Source organism: Mustela putorius, unplaced genomic scaffold (genome assembly GCF_011764305.1).
Source record: "Mustela putorius furo isolate JIRA1106 unplaced genomic scaffold, ASM1176430v1.1 tig00003858_pilon_pilon_pilon, whole genome shotgun sequence".
Taxonomy (NCBI): domain Eukaryota; kingdom Metazoa; phylum Chordata; class Mammalia; order Carnivora; family Mustelidae; genus Mustela; species Mustela putorius.
Genome location: NW_025422010.1, coordinates 42,830,209 through 42,858,034, shown reverse-complemented (window position 1 = coordinate 42,858,034; position 27,826 = coordinate 42,830,209). Strand labels below are relative to the sequence as shown.

The window sequence follows — 27,826 nt, the reverse complement described above, 5'->3', positions numbered from 1 at the left end:
ATCTCGGGGTCCTGGGATCGAACCCCACATCTGGCTCTCTGCTCAACAGAGAGCCTGCTTCCCCCTCTCTCTGCCTGCTGCTCCGCCTATTTGTCTCTCTGTCAAATAAATAAAATCTTTAGACAAAAAATAGTTAACACGGAAAGCTCATGTTCCGTGTTAGGCTTTCTGCTGACCACTTTAAACATTTAGTCACTTCCAGTGCCCCTGAGAGGGCAGTGCCCGAGTGATCTGGGATCTCTGTTGTACAGATGCAGAGTCTGGGCCCCAGGGCTCTTCCCTCCCCCAGAGTCAGATGGGCAGGACGTAGGGGAGCCGGCGCTTGACCTCAGGTCTGCCACCTTCAGAGCCTGGCCTGCTCAAACCGCTGTGGGGTTCAGCATCCAGAGCCTGTTTGGGAGGAGGACAGCAGCCTGGTGAGCAGCTCTGTTCCGGGCCCTGGGCTGGGGCCCCGCCCTGCGCTGCACCCCCTGGGTGGAGGGGTGTCCGTCTGGTGCTCTTGGGTCTTCCTCTTCCCTCTCTGCCTCTCTGGCTTGTGCTCATGGAATGTGCTACAGCCGGAGGACTATTTTTCGGTCTAAATGACAGCAGCTGGCATGAATTCTTACTGAACACGTTATTTTTCATGGTCACAATGTAATCCCTTGTGCCAAGCACGAGGGTTTTGGGGAAAATAATCCACCGAGGGAATGAATTTTATAGTTGCCAGTGCCCATCTCTTAAAGATAGCAGTTGTCACACTCTTCCTTCCCGCCTCCTGATGCCTCAACGGGCTCCTCCCCTCTGTCCGTGTGTGGCATGTCAGGCTGGACCTGCCCAGGGCTATGGCAGGATGGGTGTAAAGGCTGCCTGGGAGTCCGTTAGCTGAGCTCCTGGGCCCTAGTTGAGACACGGGCTTTCCTTTCTCTTTGGGCAGCTCTGACTCGATGTTTTGTGTCTTGTCCAAATTTTAACACAAATTCAGTATTAAAATATAGTGATTTTTTAAAAAGATTTTGTCACAGAGAGCGTGCATAAGCAGGCAGAGGCAGGGAGAGAAGCAGGTTCCCCACTGAGCAAGGACCCCGATGTGGGACTCGACCCCAGGACCCTAGGATCATGACCTGAGCCGAAGGCAACCCACTGAGCCACTCAGGCGTCCTACTGATTTTTCTTTTTTTTTTTTTTAATATAATGTTTTTAAAAGAAAACCGAACTCTGTCCTCTTCTCCTCCTACCTATGCCTCAGCTTATTCATTGGTAACATGGTGGTAACACTTGCCTCCTGCCCTTTTTTTGTCAGGCTGACCTCAAGCCAGATGAAGTCAGCCTCGCAAGCTGGATGCCTCAAACAGGAGGCAAAGGACCATGAGATCCAGCTCAGGTGGCGCACAGATCTTGATGAGAGAAACGGGGCCATGAGGTGGAAGTTTAATCTTTTGCAATCTGATCCCATTTGTTCGGTCTTGGGACTTAACTGGGGAAATCGATAAAAGGAGTTAATTGCGTGTTCTCTTTCTCATTGGTGTTCGCAGCTCTTTAGGCTTTGGACAAAAGCTAAACTCTCATGTGCTTGAAGCTAAAATAGCATTTGAGATGCCTGGGAGATAAGAGCAGCCTGAGTTGCTCCTGCGGAGGATAATGGAGAAAGCCTGGAAGGGAAGTGGGGGCAGGAGGGGCCTTTAGGAGGTGCTCTCTGAAGGACTCAGCCGTGAGCGAAGCCCTGCACAGATTCTGCCCGCACAGGCCCCAAGGTACCTACCTCTGGGTAGTCGGTGCTTTTTTGGACAATCTTTGAATCTTCTTTAATTTTTTTTCTTTTTTCTTTTTTCTTTTTTTTTTAAAGAAAGCTCTAACCCCCAATGTGGGGCTCAAACTCCTTACCCCGAGATCAGGCGTTGCACGTTCTACTGAATGAACCAGCCAGGTGCCCCTCTTTCCGACACTCTGTAATGTACAGAAACAAATTATAATTCCCCATCTGAGCCTGATTGCAAGGCCACACTTGATGTCCAGACATAAAGAAAAGGAAATAGCAGCTCTCTGACTTGAATAATTAAACCATGGCCCGGCGATGAGCTTGTCTCTGTTCACTTGTCCCTAATCTTTAGCACAAACATGAAACGTAGTTATCTGCCTCCAAATCATGGTGAGTCCCATGGTAAAGTTGGTAAAAAAGGGGGGGAAAAAAAAAAAAGTCCTAGCAGGGAGGCATCAGGTACTTGTGGGAGAGCAGATCAGGCTTCTGGTTTTAGGTCAAAGTACCTCTTAAAAATGCTCTAGAATGGTAAATTTTCCAAGGACAGGTGTTTTTGTGTGCCCTGTTCATGCCCAGTATTTAGAATAAGGCTGACCAGAGGTGAGCAGATTTTTTTTTGGAGACTGTAGATGGGAGCTTTCAAAAATGCCTACTTATATTCAGTGTGGATGGTTGGGGAGGGGGCGAACAGGACCTCTGAATCCGTTTCCTCTGTCTTTGGGGCGGGGGAGACCATTGAATCCTGGTGATGGGAAAAGGCTCTAGTGGTACATTATTCATAAGCAGTCACTGAGATTCCATGTAACCTTAATTAAACTATTTGAAAGTTTAATGTTGGTGATAGGATTGGGTGTTGGAGATTTGATGATCGTCTTGCATTAATGAATGTCTCATTGAAATAAATGACCCAGTTTGTTTTAATACAACTTTATGGTAGTGGAAGTAGGAAGTCGCTACACTGGAGGGTGTTGGAAATTGCTTCATTTTCATAAGTCTTTCCAACAAGGGATTCTAAGATCCTCATTAGTCATTGTTATTTATTACAAAAAGTTACTGGGCTCCTACTTTGTGCTAGCTTAGAAACCTTCAGTGTGTGGATGCGTGCGTGTATGAAGGTGTTAATTGCCATAATGGAAGATAGACACAGGGTATATTGGGACCTAAAGCGCCTGAGGTTATGTGGGGCAGAGAGAGATTTTCACAAGGGGGATCCACCATGTCAGGTACCACGCGTAGTGGGTGCTCAAAGGAAGACCTGGCTGGTGGTGGCTGGCTGCTCAGGCAGCATGGAGTTTCCAAGCTGAGGGCCATGGGTGCCCCTACCATGTGTCTGCCTGTGGAACCTGGTTTGGTGGGTGTTGGGTGGATGGTGGGCTTCGTAGGAGCCCTGTCTTTACCTCTTGATGGGATGTCTCTGTGTTTGTACTATAATTTGGGTCAATATTGTCATCACTGTGTACAGAGAACTCCATGTTTATTCTGTAGCAGGATTTCTCAACATGAGGCTCTGAAACCACCTGTGATACAGTTGTGTTGGTGGTTTATTAAAAACGTGGATTCCTAGACCCATCCCAGTTCTCCTAGAGAAGAGCTTCCAATCTTTTTGTTGTTAAGCTTTCCCCCACTCAATATTTACAGGCCTTGCTTCCTCACTTCCGTTGTTTCTCAGGGGTCACCCTTCAGAGAGGCCTCCTTTGACTACTCTAAAGCCCCAGTCTGGGTTCCCCTTCTTGGGTTGCTTCCAACCCACACACTTTTCTTTTCTTTGCAGCAGGTTCCTGTGTCTAATTTTGTCTGTCACCTTGACCATTCATGAGTTCCATGAGTGCAGTGACCTTGACTCTTCCTCTGCTGCAACCCCAGTGCCTGGGGCCTGCCCAGCATATAGTCGGTGCTACATAAACATGTCTCCAAATGACTCTTGTGTGTGCTCAGGTTGCCCTTTAGGAAGTGGGGATGAGTTGGTAGGAGGCAGGCTTTGAGAAGATTAGGGATGACCTAGAAGGCTGAGACTTCGATGCCAACATCCTATGCTCAGTGTGTAAACTTGGTTTGACCTTCATGAGCTAACTTGATTAACACAAACTGCAGAACCTTAATTACTGGTGGTAATGGCCATATGGTGTGAGACAGGTGGCAATGGAAGGAACCATCATGGCCTTTTTCTAGATCTTAGGACTGACCCCTGAAGGAAGATCAGGTTCTCAGCCGGTCTCTGGTTCTTTCGAGTTCTGGCTTAACTAGATTCATCTAGAGAACCTATATTTGAGAGAAAGTGGAATTCTGTCTGGAGAACTGTTTGGAGTGTGCAAAGAGAATGAGACCCAGAAGGGTCTGGTCTTCTGCCTACTGATTTGAATCATGATCTTGAAGTTGGGTACATACCTGTTTTGGTCTGTGACTAACAATTAACTGCTCAGTGCCTTTTGTAGAAGAGGAACTTGGCAGTTTTGTGAATAGAATTTGCCTCAGTAAGAGAATCAGTTGAACTTACTGGACTTCTCCAGCAAGAAATGCTCCTGATTATAAATGGCACTAGTGACACCTTTAGCGGTGGCCTCAGGACAGACTCATGAATTGGTAGCAGTTAAACCCCGGGGTCAACAATGTGGAGAACAGAAGGCACAGCCTTGACTTCTACTTTAGAAATCGTGGAGCTCATCAAATTTGAGCAGTATTTCTTTTCTTATGCTTTATTTCCCCACCATTTCAGTAGTGATCACTGCCAAAGAATGAAAACGTTAACAGAACCTTTCCAGAGGGAATGTAACATAATCCTGAAAAAGAAATCTCATTACTGTGACCATTTTAAAGTAGCTCTCATATCTGCTCTGATTCTGTTTATAGCGCACTATCATGTAGGATCTTTTTCTGATGTTTGTGTTTAGTAAGACATTTTCTCATCTGAACTCGTGTTTGGTTTTATGTTTTTACCTTTTGCCTGTTAACTGTGTTGTTCATATATATTTTTTGATCTGTATTCTACACTAAGATCTTTCAGGTGGTTAATAGCCCTAAAACAAACTTACTCTCCTCAATCCGTGCTACAAATATCTTTTTGGAAATTCTTGCCTAATGGAGTAAGAGCTCGGTTCCTTCCATCTTCTGGACTCTGTATTTGAGAGTTCTGCATTTATAGTGTGTGATCGTTTGAGGGACACATGTTTACAGATAAGAAAACATTTCTCAAGGCAGGAGCTCATTCTTCTTATGGCTTCATAATCTTCCACCACATATATATATACCACATCTTTACCCGTTGACTGATGGATACTTGGGCTTGCCATTGCAGTGACCTGTGTGGAGCTAGAGTGAAATAAGTCAGAGAAAGGCAAGTACCATAAGATTTCACTTATATTTGGAACTTAAGAAACAAATGAGCAGAGGAAAGAAGAGAGAGACACCAAGAAGCAGACTGTTCACTATAGAGAACGGAGGGGTGGGGTGTGTGTGTGTGTGTGTGTGTGTGTGTGTGTGTGTGTGTGTGAGAGAGAGAGAGAGAGAGAGAGAGAGAGAGAGAAATAGGGGATGGGGATCAAGGAGTGCACTTGTGATGAACACGGGGTTGTATGGAAGTATCGAGTCACAATATTGTCCACCTGAAATTAATATTCTACTGTATGTTAACTAACTGGAATTAAAAACTTCACAGGACGCCTGCTGGCTCAGTCCATAGAACATAGAACTCTTAATCTCAGGTTTGTAAGTTTGAGGCCCATAATGGGTGTAGAGATGACATAAAAATAAAATCTTTGAAACAAAATAAAAACCTTACAAAAAATTTTTAAAAACCCAGAACGTTTAACTGTCCTGAGAGGCTGAGTGCATTCAGAACACTGCTTTGGAGTCCCACAGATCTAGGATCAAATCCCGGCTCTGGAAATCTTCAGTAACGTGTGGTCAGCAGAAGTGCTTCATCTTGCCATGTAAGTACCCCCACTTGGGTAAAATGAGAGGAAGCACTATTATTCTCTGATACTTGGGTACGTACCAGCTGCTGGGGGTGCCTAGAGCAGATGGTGGGGGCTGGCTCTAGCCCATACAGAGCTCCTAGAAGGAATAGTGAAGGAGACCAACAAGATAGTCTTTATTGGGGGGGGGGGAGCTCTGTGGAGTGCTGGGAGGAAAAACTGAAGCAGAGAAGGGGAAATTCGGAGTGTGGGAAGCGGGTGATGGTAGTAGTTCAGGCTGTGTGGACAAGTTGACTTCTGGGCAAAGGCTTGAACCCTTGAAGCAGGTGAGGGAGCAAGCAGCATGGCTGTGCTTCTGGCAGAAGGACATTTCTAGACAGAGGGAGCAAGTGCCCAGGCTTGAGGGGTCAGGGGAGGCCTGGCAGTTGTGAGGAACACAGGAAGGCTGCGGCGGGAGCTGAGCTGAAGGGAGTAGGATGTCAGGGGCTGGTTAGAGGGGGCCAGACTGTGCAGGGCTGTGGAGGCTACCGCAGGGTGTTAGACTTATTGGACAGGAGCCAGTGGAAAATTGTGAGCAGGACTATGACACTACCTGTTCTAATTTTCCGATGCCTCTGAGAACCTTCCAGGGATTGACATTGGTGTGTGGAGGGCATGTGACATGCAGCAGGTGCTCTGACACAATTCTCTGCAACGTTAGCACTGGTAGGAGTAGGGACCCGTGCTTCTGTCCCTGGAGCACTGCCACTTCTGTCCCGGGAGCACTACCACCTCTGCCCGAGTCCCTATCAGTAGAGAGGCGTGGGCGAGGCTGGCCAGCTAGTGATCTGGGGCGCATGGTATACAGGACTTCTCAACTCTTAGGGGACAGTTTTCAAAAATTTATGGCTCTTCCTCTCCCTATTTGGCTGTCCAGCTTAGCATTCATGGTTCTCTCTCTTTCTCTCTCTCTCTCTCTCTTCTGTAATAAGTTCTGCTTCTGTGGAGCAGGTCTGTGGTCTATCATTTGACTGTGATGGGGCTGTCAAGTGCCCTCCCTTAGGGTATTGGCCTTAGGAACTTTCTCATTGTTCTTACAGCATAGAGAAAGCTGTGGATTGGGAGCCCGAGGGGCGAACCAGATTTCTAGGGTCTTCCTAGCGCTAGTAATCTGTTAGCCTTGGGGCATGTAGCAACATTCAGGCTCATCAGCCCAGTGATTTTATTCTTCATGGAGCCTTGGTCAGAAAGGCCAAAGTCCTAGCATATGGGACCATTGAAAGTCAGGAACTGTATTGCATGAGAGGACAGTGTTTTACCCCACAGCTCAGCTCTCCTAGAGGCAACATGTGTAGCTTCATGTTAGACTTGAATAATTCAGAGCTAATTAGGGGGAAGGTATTCTGTTGACATATTTAGTATCATTAGCAGTACTGATTCAGATTATTAGCAAAGAGCAAGACTATTTTTAGGACCCTAGACGATTGCTATATGCCCACTAAAGCAGTGTGGTGGGTTATTGAAGATTCATGTTAGTAGGAGGCCCATCTGCACAGTTTGTCATTTCTGAGCTTTTTAGAAACATCAAGCTAGTGAAGGCTGCTTAGAGGAGTTGTCAGTTTCTGTCTTTGGTGCACATATTTTCATTACAACCCTAATGGGTGGACTCGGTTGATTCAATGTTGTTAAAACATGGGTGAAGTAGCCTTCAATATTTAAAGTAGATCAAAACACTGTATTTATACAAGGGACTAGCTCACAACGGCTGAAATGAACAAATTGACCTACACACAGTGCCATGAACAGATCACCATTTATGCAGAGGAAAAGTGGCAAGATGCAAAAACAGTGCGAACTTCATGAAGTTCAATTATAGACAAAGCTCAGCCTGGTCGTTCAGATGTTCCTTATGTAAGTGGCCGAGTGATAAAGAGAAGCCAGAGAGTATTTTGAGAAAACAGGATGGTGGTTTACCTCTGCCGTTGGTTCTGTGAACAAAAGCTGGAGAGGGTGGCAATGAGGCCAGTTAAGGAGGCAGCCGGGAGCTCTGTTCTACCAGGATCGCCAGGACAAGCCGACACGGGAGGCCTCCGGTGGTGCTTGCCCTTAACTGATGGGCCCCACAGGGCTCCGTATCAGAGTGGCCTATGTGAGGCCCTGTGCCTTCATTATTCTAACACCGTGGTTTTTCTTAACCATTTTGGGGGGTTACATATTGCTTCAAAATTGGATGGAACCGTTTTTCCTTCAGAAAAATGCGTACTGCAAACACAGTCGCTTGTAATGATCTTACTTAACCTGGCAGCCTCTTATCCGTTCTCCATCGCTATAGTTTTGCCTTTTCAAGAATGTTGTAAGAATGGAACCCTGCAGGGGCACCTGGGTGGCTCAGTCTGCTGAGCATCTTCTGCTAAGCATCTGCCTTGGGCTCAGGTCATGGTTCCAGGGTCCTGGGATCGAGCCCGGAAGCCTGCCCGGCAAGGAGTCTGTTTCTCTCTCTGCTTCTTCTGCTGCTGCTGCTTGCTCACGCTGTTGCACTCCCTTGTTCTCAAAACCTTTAAAAAAAAAAAAAAAAAAGGTGGGGGGAATCCTGCAACTTGTTGAGGTGGACTAAGGTGTAAGTTTCCCCATATTTCTTAGATTTGGTGTAACTGGTCCAGAGTGTTCAGGTTAAGGAGACTGTGGTTCATGGTCACACTGTTTTCAGGGAAAGTAATTGCTCAAGGGCTGAGACCGCAATGATGTTCTGACTTCCACTTTTGTCTGATCTTTGCAGTTGAGAGTCCCTCTGAATTCTGCCCTCCTGGCTGTCCACCCCGCTTCAGTCTCTGCCTTGGGACCAGCAGCTGTTTGCTGCTTCTCACCGTGCTTATGCCCAACTGCTAGTGACTGGTCTTTGTCTTCTTGGCTCCAACAGCCTCATCCTGGTCTGCATTCTTACCGTAATGGCCTTTTTGTATCCTTACTCTGCAATGCAACAGTTCTCCTAAACGCCAGAAGGGAAGGGAGTCTTACTTCTTGTTACCAGATATCCTTGAGGACCCCTTCTTGAGTCCTCCTGTGGTGGTGGCAGAGGGCTCCATTTTGTTTCTTCCAGCGGGTCCCAGCCTGCCCGCAGGTGGCGTGGCTCTGGCTTTTGTGATTGCTCGAGCTGACTGTGCATTCCGGCGGCGTGCTGGGCCACATTCTGCCAGCTTGAAGATTAACAAGGCTAGATGGCACTTGCAGAGTCCACATCTGTGCAGTCTCTGAGTAAGAATTGACCCCAAGGGCCCTGCAGAGGCCTGGTGTGCTGATGACATGACAGGCTGTCACCGTATTGGCTTGGTTTTCAGGCCGCACCTCTTGGCACCAAAAAGCACCATCTCCACTGACAGGTATAGGATTCAAACACGGCGTGTCATCTGGGTTGCCTTTTTGCTGTCTTTTTGCAAATCCTAGCTGTCCAGAAGAGTCAAGTACCTTCATTCCGTTCCTCCTTCTGCAAGTCCCGGGTCCTTAGGGTGCCACCTGTTTCCGCAATGGGCAACTCCTCAGGCCTGTGCCGCTGTTGGGAAGAGTCAGGATTGGACTCCACAGATGCAGTCTCTTGGAGGTGCTGCTGCTCAAGCTAGTGACTCCAGAGTAACAGCTTCATGTGGGAAAGCCTCTTGGCTCTCCTACTAGGGTCTGGTGGCTTGCCACTGCCCACCTCTGTTCTCAGACGCTGTTTTCCTGAGTGTGGCCCTCTGAGGTGTATGGAAGGAACCTGCAGCCTCTCTTCAGAAATGTCAAATACTTTTACACCCCTAACATTTTCTCTGGTTGTAAGCTGGTTTCCAGGGAATCCAGGAATCAAGGTTATTAAGTAATTGCAGAGTGCAAAAGCAAGTGGACTGGGATTGAGAAGAGAGGCAAGGAAGGAAGAAGAATCTCTCCATTGCTCCTCGCCGCCTCGGAAGTTCTAGACTTGCTTGTGATGGTTCCACACAGCTGGAGACCTGGGGATGTCCTAGCAGTTGAAGGGTGTCTGTATGTGCCTGCTCACAGATACCCACTCAGTGGAGAGGATCCTTGGAATATGTTCATGGGGAGCCAGGTAAAAAGACCAAAATGCTAATGCTACACAAATAAGTTGAGTATCAAAGGATGAGAAGTGTTTGTCATTTTCAAACTTTGGGAAAGGCTACAGAGATTTATATTGACTTAGCTGTAGCTTACAAGAGCATGGTCAGAAGTTCATTGTTAGTAGTATTAATGATATTAGGGAGGAAGTGGTTCCATTGTTAAACACCCCCAAAATATCTTTTGGTCTTGATGCCTACACTACTTGAGCATTGTTCTTAATCCCAAAGAAAGCTAATAACCACCACGAAGATATGAACAACGGAATTATATAACCTTTTGAAGTGGTGACCTAAATGAAGTCAAAGCATTCCCCCTCCCCCCAAAATGGGTACTTTCAAGGAGATTGTCAGTACATTTTGCATAACGTGTAAACCCTGTTCCAGAATGATGCTTCCTGGTTGTTCTACTCATTTGGAACTCCATGCTCTTGATGGCAAATTATTAGGATCGATTAAATCTCAAAAAGGTCTGACATAATGTTAGAAAAAGTTGTTAGGGATTTGACTGGAATCTTTTTTTTTTTTAAATATTTTATTTTTTTGACAGAAATCACAAGTAGGCAGAGAGGCATGCAGAGAGAGAGGGAGGAGGAAGTAGGCTCCCCGCAGAGCAGAGAGCCTGACGTGGGGCTCGATCCCAGGACCCTGGGATCATGACCTGAACCGAAGGCAGAGGCTTTAACCCACTGAGCCACCCAGGTGCTACTTACCGGAATCTTTATAAAGAAAAAAAAGATTGGTATTTATATACCACATCTTCTTGATCCATTCATCTGTTGATGGACATCTAGGTTCTTTCCATAGTTTGGCTATTGTGGACATTGCTGCTATAAACATTCGGGTGCATGTGCCCCTTTGGATCACTACATTTGTATCTTTAGGGTAAATACCCAATAGTGCAATTGCTGGGTCATAGGGCAGTTCTATTTTCAACATTTTGAGGAACCTCCATGCTGTTTTCCAGAGTGGCTGCACCAGCTTGCATTCCCACCAACAGTGTAGGAGGGTTCCCCTTTCTCCGCATCCTTGCCATCATCTGTCATTTCCTGACTTGTTGATTTTAGCCATTCTGACTGGTGTGAGGTGATATCTCATTGTGGTTTTGATTTGTATTTCCCTGATGCCGAGTGATATGGAGCACTTTTCCATGTGTCTGTTGGCCATCTGGATGTCTTCTTTGCAGAGATGTCTGTTCATGTCCTCTGCCCATTTCTTGATTGGATTATTTGTTCTTTGGGTGTTGAGTTTGCTAAGTTCTTTATAGATTCTGGACACTAGTCCTTTATCTGATATGTCGTTTGCAAATATCTTCTCCCATTCTGTCAGTTGTCTTTTGATTTTGTTAACTGTTTCCTTTGCTGTGCAAAAGCTTTTGATCTTGATGAAATCCCAATAGTTCATTTTTGCCCTTGGAATACTATGCAGCCATCAAAAGAAATGAAATCTTGCCATTTGCGACAACATGGATGGAACTAGAGCGTATCATGCTTAGCGAAATAAGTCAAGCAGAGAAAGACAACTATCATATGATCTCCCTGATATGAGGAAGTGGTGATGCAACATGGGGGCTTAAGTGGGTAGGAGAAGAATCAATGAAACAAGATGGGATTGGGAGGGAGACAAACCATAAGTGACTCTTAATCTCACAAAACAAACTGAGGGTTGCTGGAGGGAGGGGGTTTGGGAGAAGGGGGTGGGATTATGGACATTGGGGAGGGTATGTACTTTGAGTGCTGTGAAGTGTGTAAACCTGGTGATTCACAGACCTGTACCCCTGGGGATAAAAATATATGTTTATAAAAAATAAAAAATTTTAAAAAAAAAGAAAAAAAAAAGAAAAAAAAAAAAGATTGGTATTTAGACCACACTAAGGGATTTAAACAGGATAAGATTGTGAGATGTTGATGTAACTTCCAGGCAGGGTTGGACTGTGGAGGGTCTTTGGCCATTCTCTGCCTCCGTGGTTTGGGTTGACAAAGTATCCATGCAAACGAGTTAGAAATGGGGGTGGGGGACCAAGGTGTTAGTGGCTTAGGGAATGGCTAGACGGCACCCTTTCTCTGTGAAACTCAGGCCCTTTGGGTCAATTGAGGTCATGGCTTTGTTGAAATGCCAAGTTGGCTCTATGCCAAAAAGCGGGCTGGCAAGTCTGGGAACTGGAAGAGGCTGGAAGCCCAGGGTAAGCCTGCAACCCTGAGCCCAGGCAGAGCAAGGAGGAAGGGGTGGGCTGGGAGAGGAAGGAAAGGACAAGACAGAGCCTGTTTTGAGTGCATGATCACTACACCTGCTGATAACCTCCAGGGCACTGGATTGGATGCTGCTGTTCTGGTGGGGGGAAATGAGTTTCTGGGCATATGCCAAAAACTACTTCCTTACTCTCTGGAGAGGGCAGAAGAGTCTCTTAGGAGCTGAAACAGAAAATGGGGAGGGGGAAGAAAGGAATTTGAGAAACTCTGGCTGTCATAGGTTCATGTAATCCTTTTGCCCTGGTGGTTTGGGGAGCTGAGTAGATATTAATACACATGCAGAACATCTGGGGACATTTTTATTTGGAGATCCTCCTACATTGGGATGGGAGATTCTGCATTTCAGACCAGCTCCTAGGGGCCAGTGCTGTTCCTAGTCTTTGGACTCTACTTGGAAGAGTTGGGTTCAGATCCTTCCTGCTGGCCATGCTGGACTGGGCTGGAGCAGCTTCTTCCCTGGATCAGGGGTGTTTGCTAATTGCAGACTCTTCCTCTGCCTTACTGTTCCTGATTTGCTGCCACCCTTCTCCTCCAGCTTCTTGGTGGGTCTGTGTAATGCTGGGTTATTGGGGAAGGTTGTTACCTGGCTTTTCTCTAGCTGGGCTGCAGTCCTGCTCTGAGTTATCTCCTTTCCCCGGGGTTAATACTCAGGGTTTTTTTTTTTTTGTTTTTTGTTTTGTTTTTTTTTTTTAAACCTTATTATATGGCAATGAAGATTGCCTTAGGACTTCAGGTGAAGATTACACGGTACAGAGATGATAGATAAGGACCTAAGGGTACCTGAGTACTGCTCACTAAGTACCTGTCTTCCCAAAGAACAGTTGCCACACAGTGAACAAAGTTCCATTACATCTATGAGCCTGAGGGCCTTGGCTTCCAAAGCGGAGTTCTGGGTTTGGAGCAATCATTTGATGGGGCCTCAATTGGCCCCAGCTTCCCCCAGGCCACATCCTTATTGAGGTTTCTTCCCGCACTCTGGCTTGTCCATAGACAGGAGAGCAGGAAGGGCCCGGCACTGAGAAGCCTCTAGCTCGGGTTGAGTTTAGGATTTCTAGACCTGGAAGACAAGGCGGAGAGCAGGGAAGAGCACTGTGTGTGAGCTGTGGACTCCAGTGGCCATGCCCTCCCTGGTCGTAGTCTGTATCCTGGAGTCTAACCAGTCAGTGTCCCATGCTTTGGGGGAAGAATAAGGCATGAACTGGAGGGTGATTGGTACCCTTCAGAGCATGCCGGCCATTTTTGACTAGGATAGCTCTGTTGCTCGGGGATCTGGGGTTTTGTTGGTAGTAGTGGGCCTATTGCTATAGGAGTAGATACTTCCTAGATGCTCAGCGAAGCTGGGATTCCCAGGCCTGAAAGGGTGCACTCTCCCCACCTCGCTCGAGCAACAGAGCCAGGGTGAGGCATCACACTGAGCGTCTTTAGTGTGACAACTCAGGAGGAAAAAAAGATCCTGATTTAGCAGAAGCAGATGTCACGGAAAATACTTCGCTTTAACCATGACAAAGTGAAACTGTGAATTAGTCATTTAAGAATTTACTCTAGTGAACATCCAAACAGATGTGCGAGATAGAAAATCAGCTCTCTGCTGTCATTGGACCACCCCTGCATGTGGTGTTTTTACTCTTCTAGCAGCTCGAAGGCGGCTATGAGGAAACACCTGGGCTGTGAATCGTGGCTCTGAGCTTGGAAGATGACAAACGGGTTGTGGGAGGTAAATTTCTGAAGGTGGTTTTAGGATGCTCGTGTGGACTAGGGAGGCTTGCCTCTGTGTCCAGTGTTTTCAGCGAGCATATAAGCTCATGGCAGGCACATATGGCTATTGAGTACCGTTCCTCGTTAGTCCTTTCAGTAGAGGGTAGGATACCCTGTCTAAAGTTGATGTCTCTTAGTATCCATGAAGCCAACTGGATTTGCAGGGAGAAGTAACTGGAGATACCTCGTGTTCCTCAGCTGCCCCTTCTGTGAAGGCTCTTGGGGACAGTTACTGAAAGGATGTACAGCTCCATCCCTTCTGCTTAACAGCCGCTCACAGCTCAGCCAAAAATGTCTTGACCTTGCTCACCGTCTCCTGGTCAAGATCATCTCTGGCTGAGAACCTCTCACTTCTAGCGCGGTTGCTGTGTTCCAGGTGTGAGCACTTGGCGGCGAGCGTCCCAAGAGCTGGCTTCGTTTCATTTTGCTAAGAGGCATGGCAGGAAGCTCTGCAGCCAGACCAGACCTTGGGGAGTGGAAGGAAGTGGGGCACCGTGTTTGACTTGTGTTCTCTCAGGGCTCTCCTGTGTGTGCCACTGTTGCTGGACAAAGTGTCTTGAAACAGAGTCTTCACGTGTCCCTGACCTGCTCTGGAACCACTAACGCTGTCCTGTGTTGAGAAGCCTCCATATTTTCTGTCCAAACCCATTTCCCACGATTGCTTGACATGCATTTTTGGCTTGAGGTAGGGTCCCCCCCACCACCACCCCGCACCTTTTGAGTTTTTATTCAGAGCAGCAGGTACAAAGATGGACAAAAGTGGGTCTTAAGTTGGAAATGCGTGGCTTCACACCTCATTAAGGAACTCCGGACTGAGACGTGCTGGGATTGTGGATTGTCAGAGAAGATGGGTTACATGGACATGAAACGGGGACCTTGTACTGAAGCCAGAGAGCAGTCTGCTCTTCGCGCCACGCTGGGGTTGCTCCTACAGAGGCCGCTGCTCTCTCTCCTTCCGGGGAGGGTGAAGACGGGCAATATGGACGAAGAGCTGGGTGCTGGGAGAGGGAGCAGATGGCCTTGGCACTTTCGGGGCTTGCTTGAATGGCAGGAGTTGGTCTGGGAGTCCAAGGTGCAGGGCCTGACCTGCCCTCCTCCACGAGCCACCCCTCCATGGTCTTCTGTTCGTACCTCAGTTACCTGTGGCCCAAGAGCAGGCGGTTGTCACTCCCTGCTTGGATCCTCCGGGAGCACTTACTGTGTAGTCATCGACATTAGTTCCTTCCTGTTTCTAAGCCTTTTGTTGCCTGTTCCTTCAGTTCAAGTCCTGCCACCTGTGGCAGCCTGTGCCACACACCTGTGCTATCACACTTCCAGTCTTTGCCACGCAGTTGAATAGTCCCGTGTTTCTGAAGCTAAGTTGTGGTTTACAGGCTACTTGGAGTGAGGCTCGTGTGTCTCTCGTCTCTGGGTTCATGACGACTAGTTTGGTACTTGGTGGTTGTATCACCATTGATTTTGACTGGGACATCTAACATCAATGTTCGGCTTTGATTGGAATCCAGAGAACATGGCGCCTGGGTTTGCAGCCTGTAGCTCTGAAGCAGTAATTCCCAGTGGCCACCTTGGTCCTGAAACCGTTCGAGCAGAGCACCTATGAGCTAGTACACTGCTTGAAGTCCATTTCTCTCCATGAATCTGAGTATTAACTCAAAGGATAGTCCTTAGTAAACAAACAAATTGTCTTGCTTGATGGAGAACGTTAGATACAAGCAAATTACACTGTGGGGGAGTGTGAAATATCTTCACTGCAGCGAGTCATTGACTCTGATCTTGAGAGGTGGTCTCTTCCTTGGACTTGTTGGAAGCTGGTCAGTTTTGCCTTTCTTGGCTCACACTACTAACCTCTTTGGCACAAACAGTATGGAGTTTCCCCTTTGTTTAAGGTTGCATATCTATTTCTTGGCTCATGATGTCCCTTTGCCATCCCAAGTCCTACTGTCTCCTTTCCTGTTGCTGTCACTGTGCCCTCTCTGTGCCTCTTGAATGTTAGTTTCCCCAGGGTTTGTGGTCTGTTGCCCTGGCTTCTTTGTTGGCACCTGGTCCTCTGACAGTTGTACCTGCTTCATGAGCTGTCATGGGTTTGCCTCTAGGCCTTGTGAAGTCTTGGGACCTGTGTTAGATGTTGATTCTCCTCTGATACCTGGCTTGTGTCATTTGATGATACATTATGGGGAACCAAGAATTTTTGCCTATTCTGTCTACATAGCCATTGTGCTCATTGCCTGAGAAATAAGCCCCACGTTCTGTTACTGTACAGCGATGGAATTGTTAACAGATCAGAACTTGCATGTCTAGATACGTTTTATTGTTGCATTAAGTAACTTTAGGAATATTCTCACCACACTGCTATTGCTTAAGTTTTGGAAATTCTCTTTGGATTGTGTTCCAAACATTTTACAAGCTGCACATGGACCGGACATGTTTCAGCTGTATCACTCAGTCTTTATTGAATGTTTTGGTTGGGCTAGGTAGTGTCCTAGCTTGGAAATCAAAAGAGTGGTTAGGGTTACTTTCCTGGGGCCTTCAGTTGGGTTGAGACAAGAGTATTAATAGCTCTGGGTCCAGCCAGATGCGTTGGCATGCCCCAAGATAGGCAGGATGGGTTTGCAAGGTTCATCTGTGGGGAATGGGTGTGGGAGGAAAGTCAGAAGGCTTAAGAAAGATGGGGAGGATTTCAAGAGGATGAGATGGGGGAGGGATAGGAACATTCCAGGAAGAGGGAACCATATCAGCAGCAGGATTTTGAAATTTACTTGGCTTGTCCAGGAAATTGAGTAATTTGATTTGATTCTCTTAACTACATCGGGCAATGACAGTGCCTGGTCACACTGGCCCTGTGGGTGGGTGCCAGGTGAGGCCACAGGGTCTGCTGGCTCCGTGGGGCTTCCCAGAGGAGCAGAGAGCCGACGGTGTCTGACTGTCGGTATATTGCGGCATGCCGAGGAACTAGGATAGAGTGCAGTGCTGGGCCCCGGCAGGAGCAGGAAGGCAAGGCAGCGTGGGGAGGGGATTGGAATTTTTTCTTCGTTTCCGTTTTTTTTTCCTGAAGGCTATTCAGTGTGCCCAGGCCAGTGACCGAGGGCTTAAAGGTCAGGCTGAGAGAAAAGAAACCATGGCCAGTGGAGAGTCTGAGTCCAGAAGGCCTTGAACAGCAGCCTAGGATGTTTGGTCTCAAAGGGACTCTGGGAGCACTGATCCTTCCTGAACCTTGGCAACACCAGGTGGGTGTTTGAAGAAGGTAGATCTACTAGCTGCCGGTAGGACTGGTTAGAGAGAGACTGGGCCAGTCCACTAATCTATATTGAAAGGAACAGAGCAAATGTTTGGACCAAGAAGATTCCCATGGGACAGGGGAGAGGTGGTGGGGGAGGCAAGTGGGAAAGGATTTGGTGATGGCTTTGATGCTGGGTGACCGCAGGTCCTTTTTGGTCCCAGAAATGCCTACTGTATGCATATTGACCTGGTGTAGGTGAGTCCTGGAAAGCTGCCTTTCTGTAGGTCAGAAATGGCCAAGTGGGGGCTATTTCTTATGGTTCAACCTAATGCTTCCCTTCATTCTCAGATGTTCGGACAGAACATGACTTGATCATCTAGTTGTTGAGTATGGAGGCATAGGAAAGTCCTTTCCAAGGTTCTGAGCTTGGTGACCAGGAGAATGGATGGTATTAGGAGTATTGAGGATTCAGAGGTGGGTGGGACCTACCTTGGGACTTACTCACACCTCCACATGACTCCACTGTCACTAAAGAGACAACATTTTTACCCCTGAGGGATATACTCAAGAATAATGCCTCTGAAGGTTTTTTTAGGAGCTGTAGCAGCCATCATTTGGGCTTTTGGAAAACTGCTTTGAATGGCACGACTCACTTCGGGGCGTGTGAGTTCGGGTGGCTCTGTTGATGTAAGGCCCTCTGTACCGAGGAACATTCCTCGGAGGTGGTTAGAGCAAGTAGCTTGTCAGCCAAGGCCACGGGGTTCATTCTTTTAACTTTGTCTCTTAGATGATCGTAGATCCTTTCGGAAGAAGTCAGCCAGCCTCACAGATGGTTGCCTTAATAGCAAAGGAGGCTAGACATGGGCGTGTCTGTGGCTCAGTGAGGACACCTGTCCTCACTCATGGAGCCCTGTGTGTATGCCTGCCTGATTCATTCTGTATCCAGTGGAGAAGCAGAAATGCCACTGGAATAAAGCTGTTTTTAGTCTTTTTTTTTTTTATAAAGATTTTATTTATTTATTTGACAGAGACAGTGAGAAAGAGCAGAAGCAGGGGGTAGTGGGAGAGGGAGAAACAGGCCCACCACTGAGCAGAGAGCCCGACACAGGGCTCCATTGCAGGACCCTGGGATCACGACCTGAGCTGAAGGCAGAAACCCAATGACTGAGCCACCCAGGCACCCCAAGCTGTTTTTAGTCATGATACTAAAAAGGTCTTACTTCAGTCCCCTGACTTCATGGGTTAAATGTAGGCCACGGTGTGCTGAAGAGGGAAATATGCAAGTAATTCCTCTCACTTCTGTTTCATGGGCCGAATTGTTGGCTGTGCCAAGGCATCAGTCCTCAGAGGATAAATGGCTTTGACAGGCAGACTATGACAGCAGAAGTTAGTTTAGTGAGAGTACATTTTAATTTTTATTCTTGAAATGGGTGTGCTGAAGAGGGACCCGCTGTGGGAGAGGCTGTGCAGGAAATGTTTAAAACCTGTAGGTCAGTCTGTTGCTGGGCAGGTTCATAGGAAGCGAGCCCTGGCTTCAGTTTTTGTTGGTCTAATAGTTAACTGTCAATACTAACAGTTAGTACTGCATCAAGCGGCATCATGTGTTCCGTACAGGTGCATGGGTGAAGAAGTCTAAGGACACCGGAGTATTTGGTCTGTGTTAAATATTTGATAAAATCAACAATGATCTGTTGGTAGTTTTTTCCTTTTTTGCACAAAGTGTTGTCATGAGGAAAGAGTATATGGTGGTGGTGGGGGGGTCATCTCTGCAAGTCTCCCCTGGATGGCTTATTCCTTCCCTTCACGGTGAACCACCATTTTCTGGATGTTTCATTATGGAATCTTTAATATTTTGATTGAATTCCTTCCAAGAGAGTTCAGGAGTATGATAGACAACGGGAAAGATGCAGAAAACCAAATGAGTGTCCTCATTAACCTTCCCCTCCTTTTCAGCACTTTTCCCCTCTAACCCCACCTGCTCAGAGAGAAATTCAAGTTTTGGGATACACTTCCCAGACCAGCCCTTTGCATACACAGACCATGTCTCCATAGGTGTCTTTTTTTAAAACAAGGATCATACTCCATATGTTTTTAACTTACATCTTCCATTTAATATACTTCTATTATCTTTTCAAATCACATGTACTTCTCTACTATTCAGGACTATGAGACTCACAGGGATGACTGCATGAATGCTCTTAAACCCCAAGCCCCTGCCTCACTGTTGATAGAGACTTAGGTCAGTTCTCCAGTTTTACAACAACAGACCATGCTGCGGGCCACACCCCCGCGGACTCCATCCTGTACAGGTGCTGCCGGCTGTCCCGGTGTCCTCTTACGGTTCTGTCAGCTGGGGGCGTGTTCCTATTTCCTCACCTCTTGGTATCATCAGCTTTTAAATTTTTTTGGCCAAATGCATAGGTTAAAAAACAGCATCTTTAATGATCATTTCTTTTTTTTTTTTTTAAAGATTTTATTTATTTATTTGGTAGAGACACAGCAAGAGAGAAGAACATGGGCAGGGGGAGTAAGAGAGGGAGAAGCAGGCTCCCTGCTGAGCAGGGAGCTGGATGAGGGGCTCAATCTCAGGACCCTCGGATCATGACCTGAGCCGAAGGCAGCCGCTTAACCCACTGAGCCACCCAGGCACCACTTTGATGGTCATTTCTTGAATCATGGTGGAGGTGGGGTATCTTTTAGTACGTTGACTGGCTCTTTGTAGTTCCTGGTGTCATCTCTTTCTAGGTTGCTCATAATTTGTACCTGATTTGAAGGATCTTTTAAAAAATAATGGATAGTAAACCTTTGTCAGTTGGTGAATGTTTCTTCTGCCATTTGATCTTAAAACTGTTTGTGGAGAGTCTTTAAAAAAAATATGTTGTCGGGGTGCCTGGGTGGCTCAGTGGGTTGAATGTTGGTTTTGGGTCAGGTACTGATCTCAGGGGCATGAGATGGAGCCCCGTGCCAGGCTGTGCACTCACTGGGGAGTCTGCCTGTGATTGTCTCTCTTCTCTCCCCCTCCCCTGCCACCCTGCTCACATGCACTATCTAAAAGAAATCTTTAAAAAATAATGAATGCTGTCAAATATGTCAGTCTTTTTCCTTAATGGATTCTGAATTTTATGTCATGCTTAGGCTTTCAAATTCTTGAAAGTAAAGTATTTTTGGAGCCTAACAGTCCTGACATTTATTCAGTGATTCAGTAAGTCAACTAATATTAGAGTGTCTGCTTAATGTGTTCTGTTCCTACTGACTCCAGTATCCTTTCCTACCCCCTTAATTTCAGTTTGAGCTCCAGCATGTCACTGGCATTCATTCACAGTGGTGGCTTTTTACAAAATTGAATATTGCCCTGTTGGAAAGCTCAAAGTTAGGGTCTAGCTAAGCATTTTACCAACTCCTTCCAGGAACTCCACAGTTTCTATGGCACCTTATAACCTTTCTAGAGCTCTTTGAGCAGACTGGGTGCTTTTTTGTTAACTCTGGGCCCAAACCATGGGCTTCAAACGCACCTGCTCTACTCAGGTAGGCTTGAACAATGACCAGAAGCAGGAGCTCTGCTCTCTACTCTCCCTTCTCCATTACACTGTGTGAATCCCCGGCGTGTCACTGAAGCTCTTTGTGTCTTTTCTCTCATTTCTCAGACGGAAGGCCCAGTGATGCCTTCTCCTGCCTCGCCCGTCACTGTGACTTTGGCTTCATGCTTCTTCAGGGTCTCGGCTCCGGGCTGTGTCCGCCCCTCCGGGCTCCTTGCCTACCACTTCCTCTGCGCATCTTTTCTTCCCATCTTTCGAGCCTCTTATTTGAAACCCCTTCAGGGCAGGCCGTTGGTTATTCATTCGGATTCTTCTGTTTCTGCAGGCCCTAAGATATGTCTGCCTCATTTCCTGGACTCTGTCTCTGCAGCTGAAATTAGAAACCTGCAGAAGCATCACAGATGCTGGAGCCTCATGAAGTCACGGGCTCGAAATAGCCCCAGGCTCCTGGTGGCAGGCTCCGCTGTGCCGCACCCGTGGGGGGCGGCCCTGACTGGGTCTCTTGTTTCTCAGGCGCTTGAGGATGGCTCAAGCGCATCCTCCCCTTAGCCAGACCTTTGCTTTTCCTTGTCTAATTTCCTCCCTTTTTCCCTTTTAGTGTGTTTGAAGTTTTGGGAGCTTTTTAGTACAAACCTGTATGTAAATGGAGTTTGAATGGGGAGAGGCTGCGAGCAGACACCGAACACCAGTCTGGGGGCTCCTGAGCCCCGCAGCACAGGGTGTGGCAGTGAGCCAGGAGACTCTGGGCCTGTGGCTAATTTGACAAACAAATGGTGGCCTGTGGACCCTGAGGGCCTCCTGTACCAGGAAAGCCACAGCCTGTACCCCTAGAAAGACGACAGAATAGCAGCTAGATTTGGGCTGAAGTTTGGGGCTACCAGTCGCCTTCTGTTGCAGAGGCATCCCTTAATCTGAGTATACCTACTTTGCGGGATGGTCGTGGGAATTAAGGGATGAGTGTACGTTGAGTACTATGAAAGTGCCATCTGTAAATGGTAGTGATAGCTTTTCATATTTGTGGGAATTGAACTTGAGAATAAAAGGGCAGGTATGGGAATAAGTTGAACACATATGTTTGTAAATGCCCTAGGGGACTGAGCCGATGGAGTGCTACAGAACCGTGACCTGGTGTAGCGGGAGGGTCGGGGGGGGGGGGGGGACACGCACCATACATTCGCCAAATGCTCCCTGGTGAATCAGAGCTGCCATGAGGGGCGCTGCCAGATAGTTAGCAACTCGTCTTCAAACCGCCAGTTCTGAGTGGTACTAGAGGACTCAGGCCTGTTGCCTTTGGCCAGGGACGAGTGGCTGCAGTGCTTCCATCGGCAGATGTGGGGCTGGCGCCCTTCCATGTTTTCAGGCAGGGCCCTCTCTTAGGACCATTTCCTTATGCAGGTGGCACAAGAGTCCCCAGGCTCGTATCTGCTGTGGGCTGATTGGACATCCCCTTCTTTGCAGAAGCAGGCTTACTCTGTTTGGGGTGTGTAGGTTGTGTGGGCTGTCCTGGGAACCTATTTCTTCTAGGATGGTTTCTATGGCAAAAGTGAATTCTGAGTTCCACATTTAGAACTTAGAACCAGCTTATTTGCATGTTGATAAAGAAAACCTCACTTAACGCTGTAGAAGGATGTGGGACTGTGTTGTAGGGGAAGTGGTGAGACAATGTGGTTCTTTCTGAATGGATCCAAGAGGTAGTAACTCCCTGGTGTTGCATTGTAACACATGCCAGGTCAGTTGTAGGAAGACTTTGGTACATAAAATGCTAGGAGGCTTCTCTGCTTTCATTTAAAAATTTTTTTGAAATCTTGGTTTAAAATAACAACAAAGATTTTTAAAAAGGGAGCCAGGAGTACAGCAGAAAACCCCCCTATGATGGGGTCATGGTGATTGCCCAGTTCAATGTAAATGCAGCTTGTAGAGCATATGGAAGTTGCTTGTTGAGTTCTAGATGGATGAGGGATGTTAGTCAACATCCTATAGATAGTGTTTCCTGGAATCCCTCTGTTTCTGTCCATTTAGGCTGCTGTAACAGAATCCCACAAATTGAGTTGGCTTGTAAACTCCAAATTCTGGAGGCGGGGGAGTCCAAGAGTCTGCTAAGGCCCAGACCAGACAGTCTTCTCCCTGCTTTCTCATGTAGCAGGAGGGGGATAATTCTGGTCTTTTTAGACCTGCGTAAGGGCTTCACTCGGGACCTGATGCCCTTCCAAAGGTCCCACCTCCAAACACCATCCCACTGGGGATTAAGTTTCAACATAATTGGGTGGGACAAATAAGTTTTCCTCAGAGGAAGTGTTGGTTGTTTTTTCATATTTCGAACCCCTAAAGAAGAGTTCCTACAATGTGAGCTTCAGATGAATTTGAAGAAATGATACTTAAAAAGAAAGCTGACTTGCCTCTGGAAGGCCAGGTGACTGGCCAGGAATAATGGACATAATAGACACTTTTTCCCCAGTCGCGATTACCGAGGCAAGAGAAATCAATCTACCAGAGTCTGTTGGTGAGCATTTGGGAGAAACCAAAGAGGTATAGTACACTACCCTTCCCAAGAAGTTTATTCTGGAGATGGGTAGATGAGGTGCATATGCGGAACAGTGACTGGCAAAGACAGTATGAAATGAATTGCTTTGCCACAAGTCCTTTTTGGAAGCTGGGGAGTATAAATTATACATCCACGAATGCATACATTTTAAATGACCATGTGCTCAAACGTGTAACCCAGGTAATTAGGGAAACTGAACAATTTCTGAAGTACAGGCTTGAGCTTGAAAGAGGGCAGGAGGAGGGGTTGTGCAAGAGGATGTGTCAAAATGTAGCTTTTTAAAAGGAATTTCGTTGCTGTCTCTTCTATTCCTCATGAACTAACCTGGAGTTAAACAGAGAACAACACCATTGCTTTTTGTTAGACGGATGTTCAAGCTGCCTGACATCCTTTGCCTCTGGTTTCCCTACTGTTGCCACCTCTGTTGAAGCTGCCTGGGGTGGTGACAAAAGGAATGTGCGTCGCATGTGTGTCTGGTAGCTCTTCGCACAGACACCTGCCACGTGAAGCTTCCGGAGGCTCCGTTCTGCTTGCCCCTTTATCTGGCTCAGATGCCGAGGAGCTGTGTAGGGTGTGAAGTCCTCGTTCTCGGCGTGGCACTCAGCGTCCTCCCCGGTCCACTAGGATTCGGACTGAGGCCTACTGTCCTTTGTACACGGAACCAACAGTGGCCTTCAGGCGGGCCCATCCGCCGCAGCCTGGCTGCTGTGTGTCCTGCGTGAGCCTCCCCTCCCAGGACGCCCGTTTCCTGTCCTGGCAGGCCCTTTCAAGCTTGCCTCCAGCGTTACTTTTTCATCAGAGCTGCTCTTCCTCTCCAGCTGGTGGAATCGCTGTCTGAGTCGGTGACGCCGTCACCTATGTTCCTGGGGCCCTCGGTACTTTCTCCTTGGTGGGTTTACGTGGAAGTTCTCCCTCCTCCCTGCTATAAAGCGGGTGCTTGGTTTTCGTGCACCTAGCATCGCATCTGTTTTCCTCACAAAAGGCCTTCCTTGCTGCAAAAGGCACCTCCTTGGGCTGAGCTAGCCACCTGGGCTGGGTACTCTGTGCGTCATTCCCCGGCCCTTCCGCCTGCCCTGGGACACACCTGCGCCTCTTTGTGGCTGGTCTCACGTGCTCACGTGATGGTTTTCACTGAGGTCTGCAGAGCTGAAGGACACATGCAGACGAGCACGACAGAATTCTATTATCCTTTGGCTGCTTTACAACCACCTGTTCGATGCAAGGTCATTTTCCCAGAGCATCTCGGGTATGAACAGGCAGCTGCTGGCAAACCTCAGAATCCTACCCGGCTGTAGCCTCAGAAAGGCGCCCTTAGGATGCTGGGAGAAGGCTGAAATCCCAGCTGCATCACTGGCCACATGCAGTTAAGGTGTTTGGCAATGAACTGTGCTTACGTTCACAGCTGTCAGACACACTAGACCTGCCACGGTTGCGGATCTCTTGCAGGACTTGCTGGAGAGGACCATCACTCCCGGCTGGTCTGATCTGGGGATGTTATAGAGTTCTATTCTGGTTCTCTGTTGCTGTATACCAACTGCTCCATTTAGTGGCATAAAACGATGTTTAGGTTTCGTGTTGCTGTGGACTGACTCGTCACACGCTACGTTGGCCTGCTTCTCTGTGCTTGTGTCTTGGGCCTCCACCTATCCACATGAGACCTCTAGGCTCCTTTCCTAAGCCTTGTTCCTTCCTGAGCTCTACACATAAAGACCCACGGCTGCTGACGTGGTCAGCACGATTCCTCCAACACTGGCATTTCCACAAGGGCCCTCTTTCTTTTTAGTCCACAGGCAAGTGTTACAGAATTTCTTTTCTTAGGTCTTCAATACCTGCACAGTGTGTGGCATACATGGTAGGTTCTGAGTAATGTTGGGATATCGTCCAGGCTCAGCAGTCGGAGAGCTGGATAACTCGTGGCGCGCACAGATCCAGTGGACTACTGAGACGACTGCCTCAGGTTCCTGTGTAACAAGGGCGATCTCGGTGGTGAGTGGACAGAATACGGACTGTATCCTCTATGCTACCATTTGTCTCAAGTACACAGCCAACCTGTAGTGTGCATTTATGGGTATGTGTGCAGTCATGGTGCACTGACACGGATGTGAGGGAGTCAGTCCACTGTCAAGGTCATGGTGATCTTCTGGGTAGAGGGAGGGCACTGGGATGAGGAGAGAACCCTACACCGTAACTTCCTGTTTGTTTTTAAAAACCGAATGGGGACACCTGGGTGGCTCAGTCAGTTAAGGCTCTGACTCTTGATATTGGCTCAGGTCATGATCTCAGGGTCATGATATCGAGCCCCGTATTGGGCACCTGCTTGGGATTCTCTCTCTGTCCTCCTCCCCACTCCCTGCTCGCTCATGCGTGCACACCCTCCCTCAAACAAAAAACCAAAAAAAATAACAACAAAACAAAACAACCCCTACTAGGGGCACCTGGGTGGCTCAGTTGGCTAATGAGTAGGCATAGGCTGTAAAATGTAAGAACCGTATGTTGGGAATATGGATGTCTTCTCTAACTCCTCTACAAATATCTACAATAAAAATCTACAATATTTTATATCTAAAATTAAAAAACAAATTTTTTTTTTGATAGACCGCGAGAGAGGGAACACAAGCACAGGGAGTGGGAGAAGAGAAGCAGGCTTCCCCCAGAGCAGGGGGCCCGATGCAGGGCCCAATCCCAGGACCCCAAGACCACGATCTGAGCTGAAGGCAGATGTCCAACAACTAAGCCACCCAGGCACCCCATCTAAATTTTTTTTTTAAAGATTTCATTTATTCATGAGAGAGAGAGAGAGAGAGGCATAGGGAGAAGCAGGCTCCCCAAGGAGCAGGGAGCCCGATGTGGGACTCGATCCCAGGACTCTGGGATCATGACCTGAGCCGAAGGCAAAGGCTTAAACATCTGAACCACACAGGCACCCTATTAAAAAAATTTTTTTTTAAAAACCATTATATGCTAGAGGTTCACAACAGTAAACATAGTGAGGCTCAATGAGTAGTCGGGATTTGATGGGTCACGTTTCTGTGCCAGAGATCAGAACCCCCTGCCCCCTCCCCTCGATGACCTGGCTCTCACCTGACTCGTTTTTCCGCTTTCCCATGTCATTACGTTATACTCAAACTTAGAAAGTTTTGTACAATTGACAACTTTCCAGTCACATCGGGGGTGGCTGCCTATGGTATGTGTTCATTAGGCTCTCTTTGGGGCATACAACAAGAAGATGCTTGGGGCCTAGTGCAGTGTCCTTACCTTTCTGGAAGGAGAATCTCTGTTGGCTTCGCTGTAAGGCTGGGGACTTGCCCCGACGTTGTTGAACAGGCATCCCCGCCAAAGAGACTACTGCGTGACCCCAGAGGGCTGAGAAGACCTGGCCAAGCCCTGGGAAGGCCCGGTCCACTGGACTGGTGCCTGGACTGTCTTAATCGTCCACGCGGCTGTCCTGGCACCTGCCTCATGAGTGCTTAAATATTTATTCCAGCTAATGGATCCAAGAATGTTTTATTAATGTGGCGTTGTTAATCAGGATGGGGACGAGACTTTCTCCCTGTATGCTGAGAGTTAAAAAGGATCTATTAAGTTTTCAAAAGCAATAACGAAGATCCTGGAAAGAAACCTTCCACCTGGAAGGAGTTTTCCTGGGAGCAGCTGGGGAGGTTCCTTGGTGGGAGACCTTGAAGTTCTGATCAGAGCCCCGTGTGCTGGTGCTAATGCGTGGCTGCTTTCCTCATCTTTCCAGGGCAGGTGGCCACAACCTCTCTCCTTGCACCGTTAGGAACACTTGACCCTGGGCTCCCCCCGCCTTCACCCGCTCCACCGTGATGGCAAGTGCTTCAGGGTCAGCTCAGACGGCAGCGTCCCAAAACCTGGGGCAAGTGAAGGGGACTCTGTGCGCACAGAAGGGGGATGGAGACATTTCCGGAGACATGGCAATTTGTGGGGTAGGAGAGGCGATAGTTGTGTCCTCTGACCATTTGCCATGCCTGTGTTAACTGTTATGAGGCTCCAAGCTGAGATGGGAAATACGGCTTCTCCGGAGCTTCCAGCGAGGCGGGGGTCTGTTTTGTGAGGGGTTGTCCTTGCCCGGGGGCCACGGCTATGTCACGGCCGGCCGGCGCGTGTTAAATGATCTTAGCACTTTAGCGGGTGATTACATCGCCCTGTAACTTAAAGCTTCAACCAGTTTGGTTATCTCAGTGTCACAGGATGCGTAATTTTAAGATGGCGGTGATGGGTGAGTGGCTGGTACCACTTTGGAAAAGGATGTGGATAAAGTGGTCTTTGTTCAGCCTGGGAGTGGACATGGGCTGGTCACTAGCTAGTGAGGACTCTAGGTGTTACAGACTGGGGTTTTATGAAGTTCTAAAAAATATGTGTGCATGCTTTTCCTGACACACTTTTTGTTTTTCTAATTAAACTAACTAACGTTGCATTGCTCATGTGCTGGGAAGCAGCCGCTGACCACTCGTGATGAATGCTGCAGATGGAAGAAGCAGGAGGGGCTGGGAGGACCGTGATGTTTCTCATCATGTCAGGGGTTGTGTGGGCATGCCGTGGCTCTGAACTGGGTGGTGTGGGGGCGGTGGAAATGACTGGAAAGTGAGTTTCCAGTCCCTGCCTGGAGTGAGTTTGAAAATACAGGTTCTAGCCCTGATCCTGCAGTTGCACAGGACAAGTGAGCCTGTCCCTTAAACTTGCAGAGTCCTGCTTCCTCGGTCCCTTCCTTTTGCTGGAGATGGAATGATATTTACCCCCACTTACTGCTTAGAGGGGTTGTTCAAGCCAGGGGAAGA

The 27,826-nt window shown here is 47.8% G+C and overlaps 1 protein-coding gene across 2 annotated transcripts in view; it reads left to right on the top strand.

Annotated features, from left to right (window-relative positions):
* Positions 1-27,826, top strand: part of MYO5B (myosin VB) — a 340,465-nt gene that overhangs the window by 88,836 nt on the left and 223,803 nt on the right. The window contains exon 1 of one of the 2 annotated variants that reach the window (XM_045065613.1): positions 22,152-22,217. The exons of the other annotated variant lie outside the window; for it this stretch is intronic. Coding sequence (XP_044921548.1) covers positions 22,167-22,217 — 51 coding nt within the window. The 5' untranslated portion in view covers positions 22,152-22,166. Of the gene's footprint in view, positions 1-22,151; positions 22,218-27,826 lie in introns of those variants that run through there. 2 annotated transcript variants of the gene reach the window in all.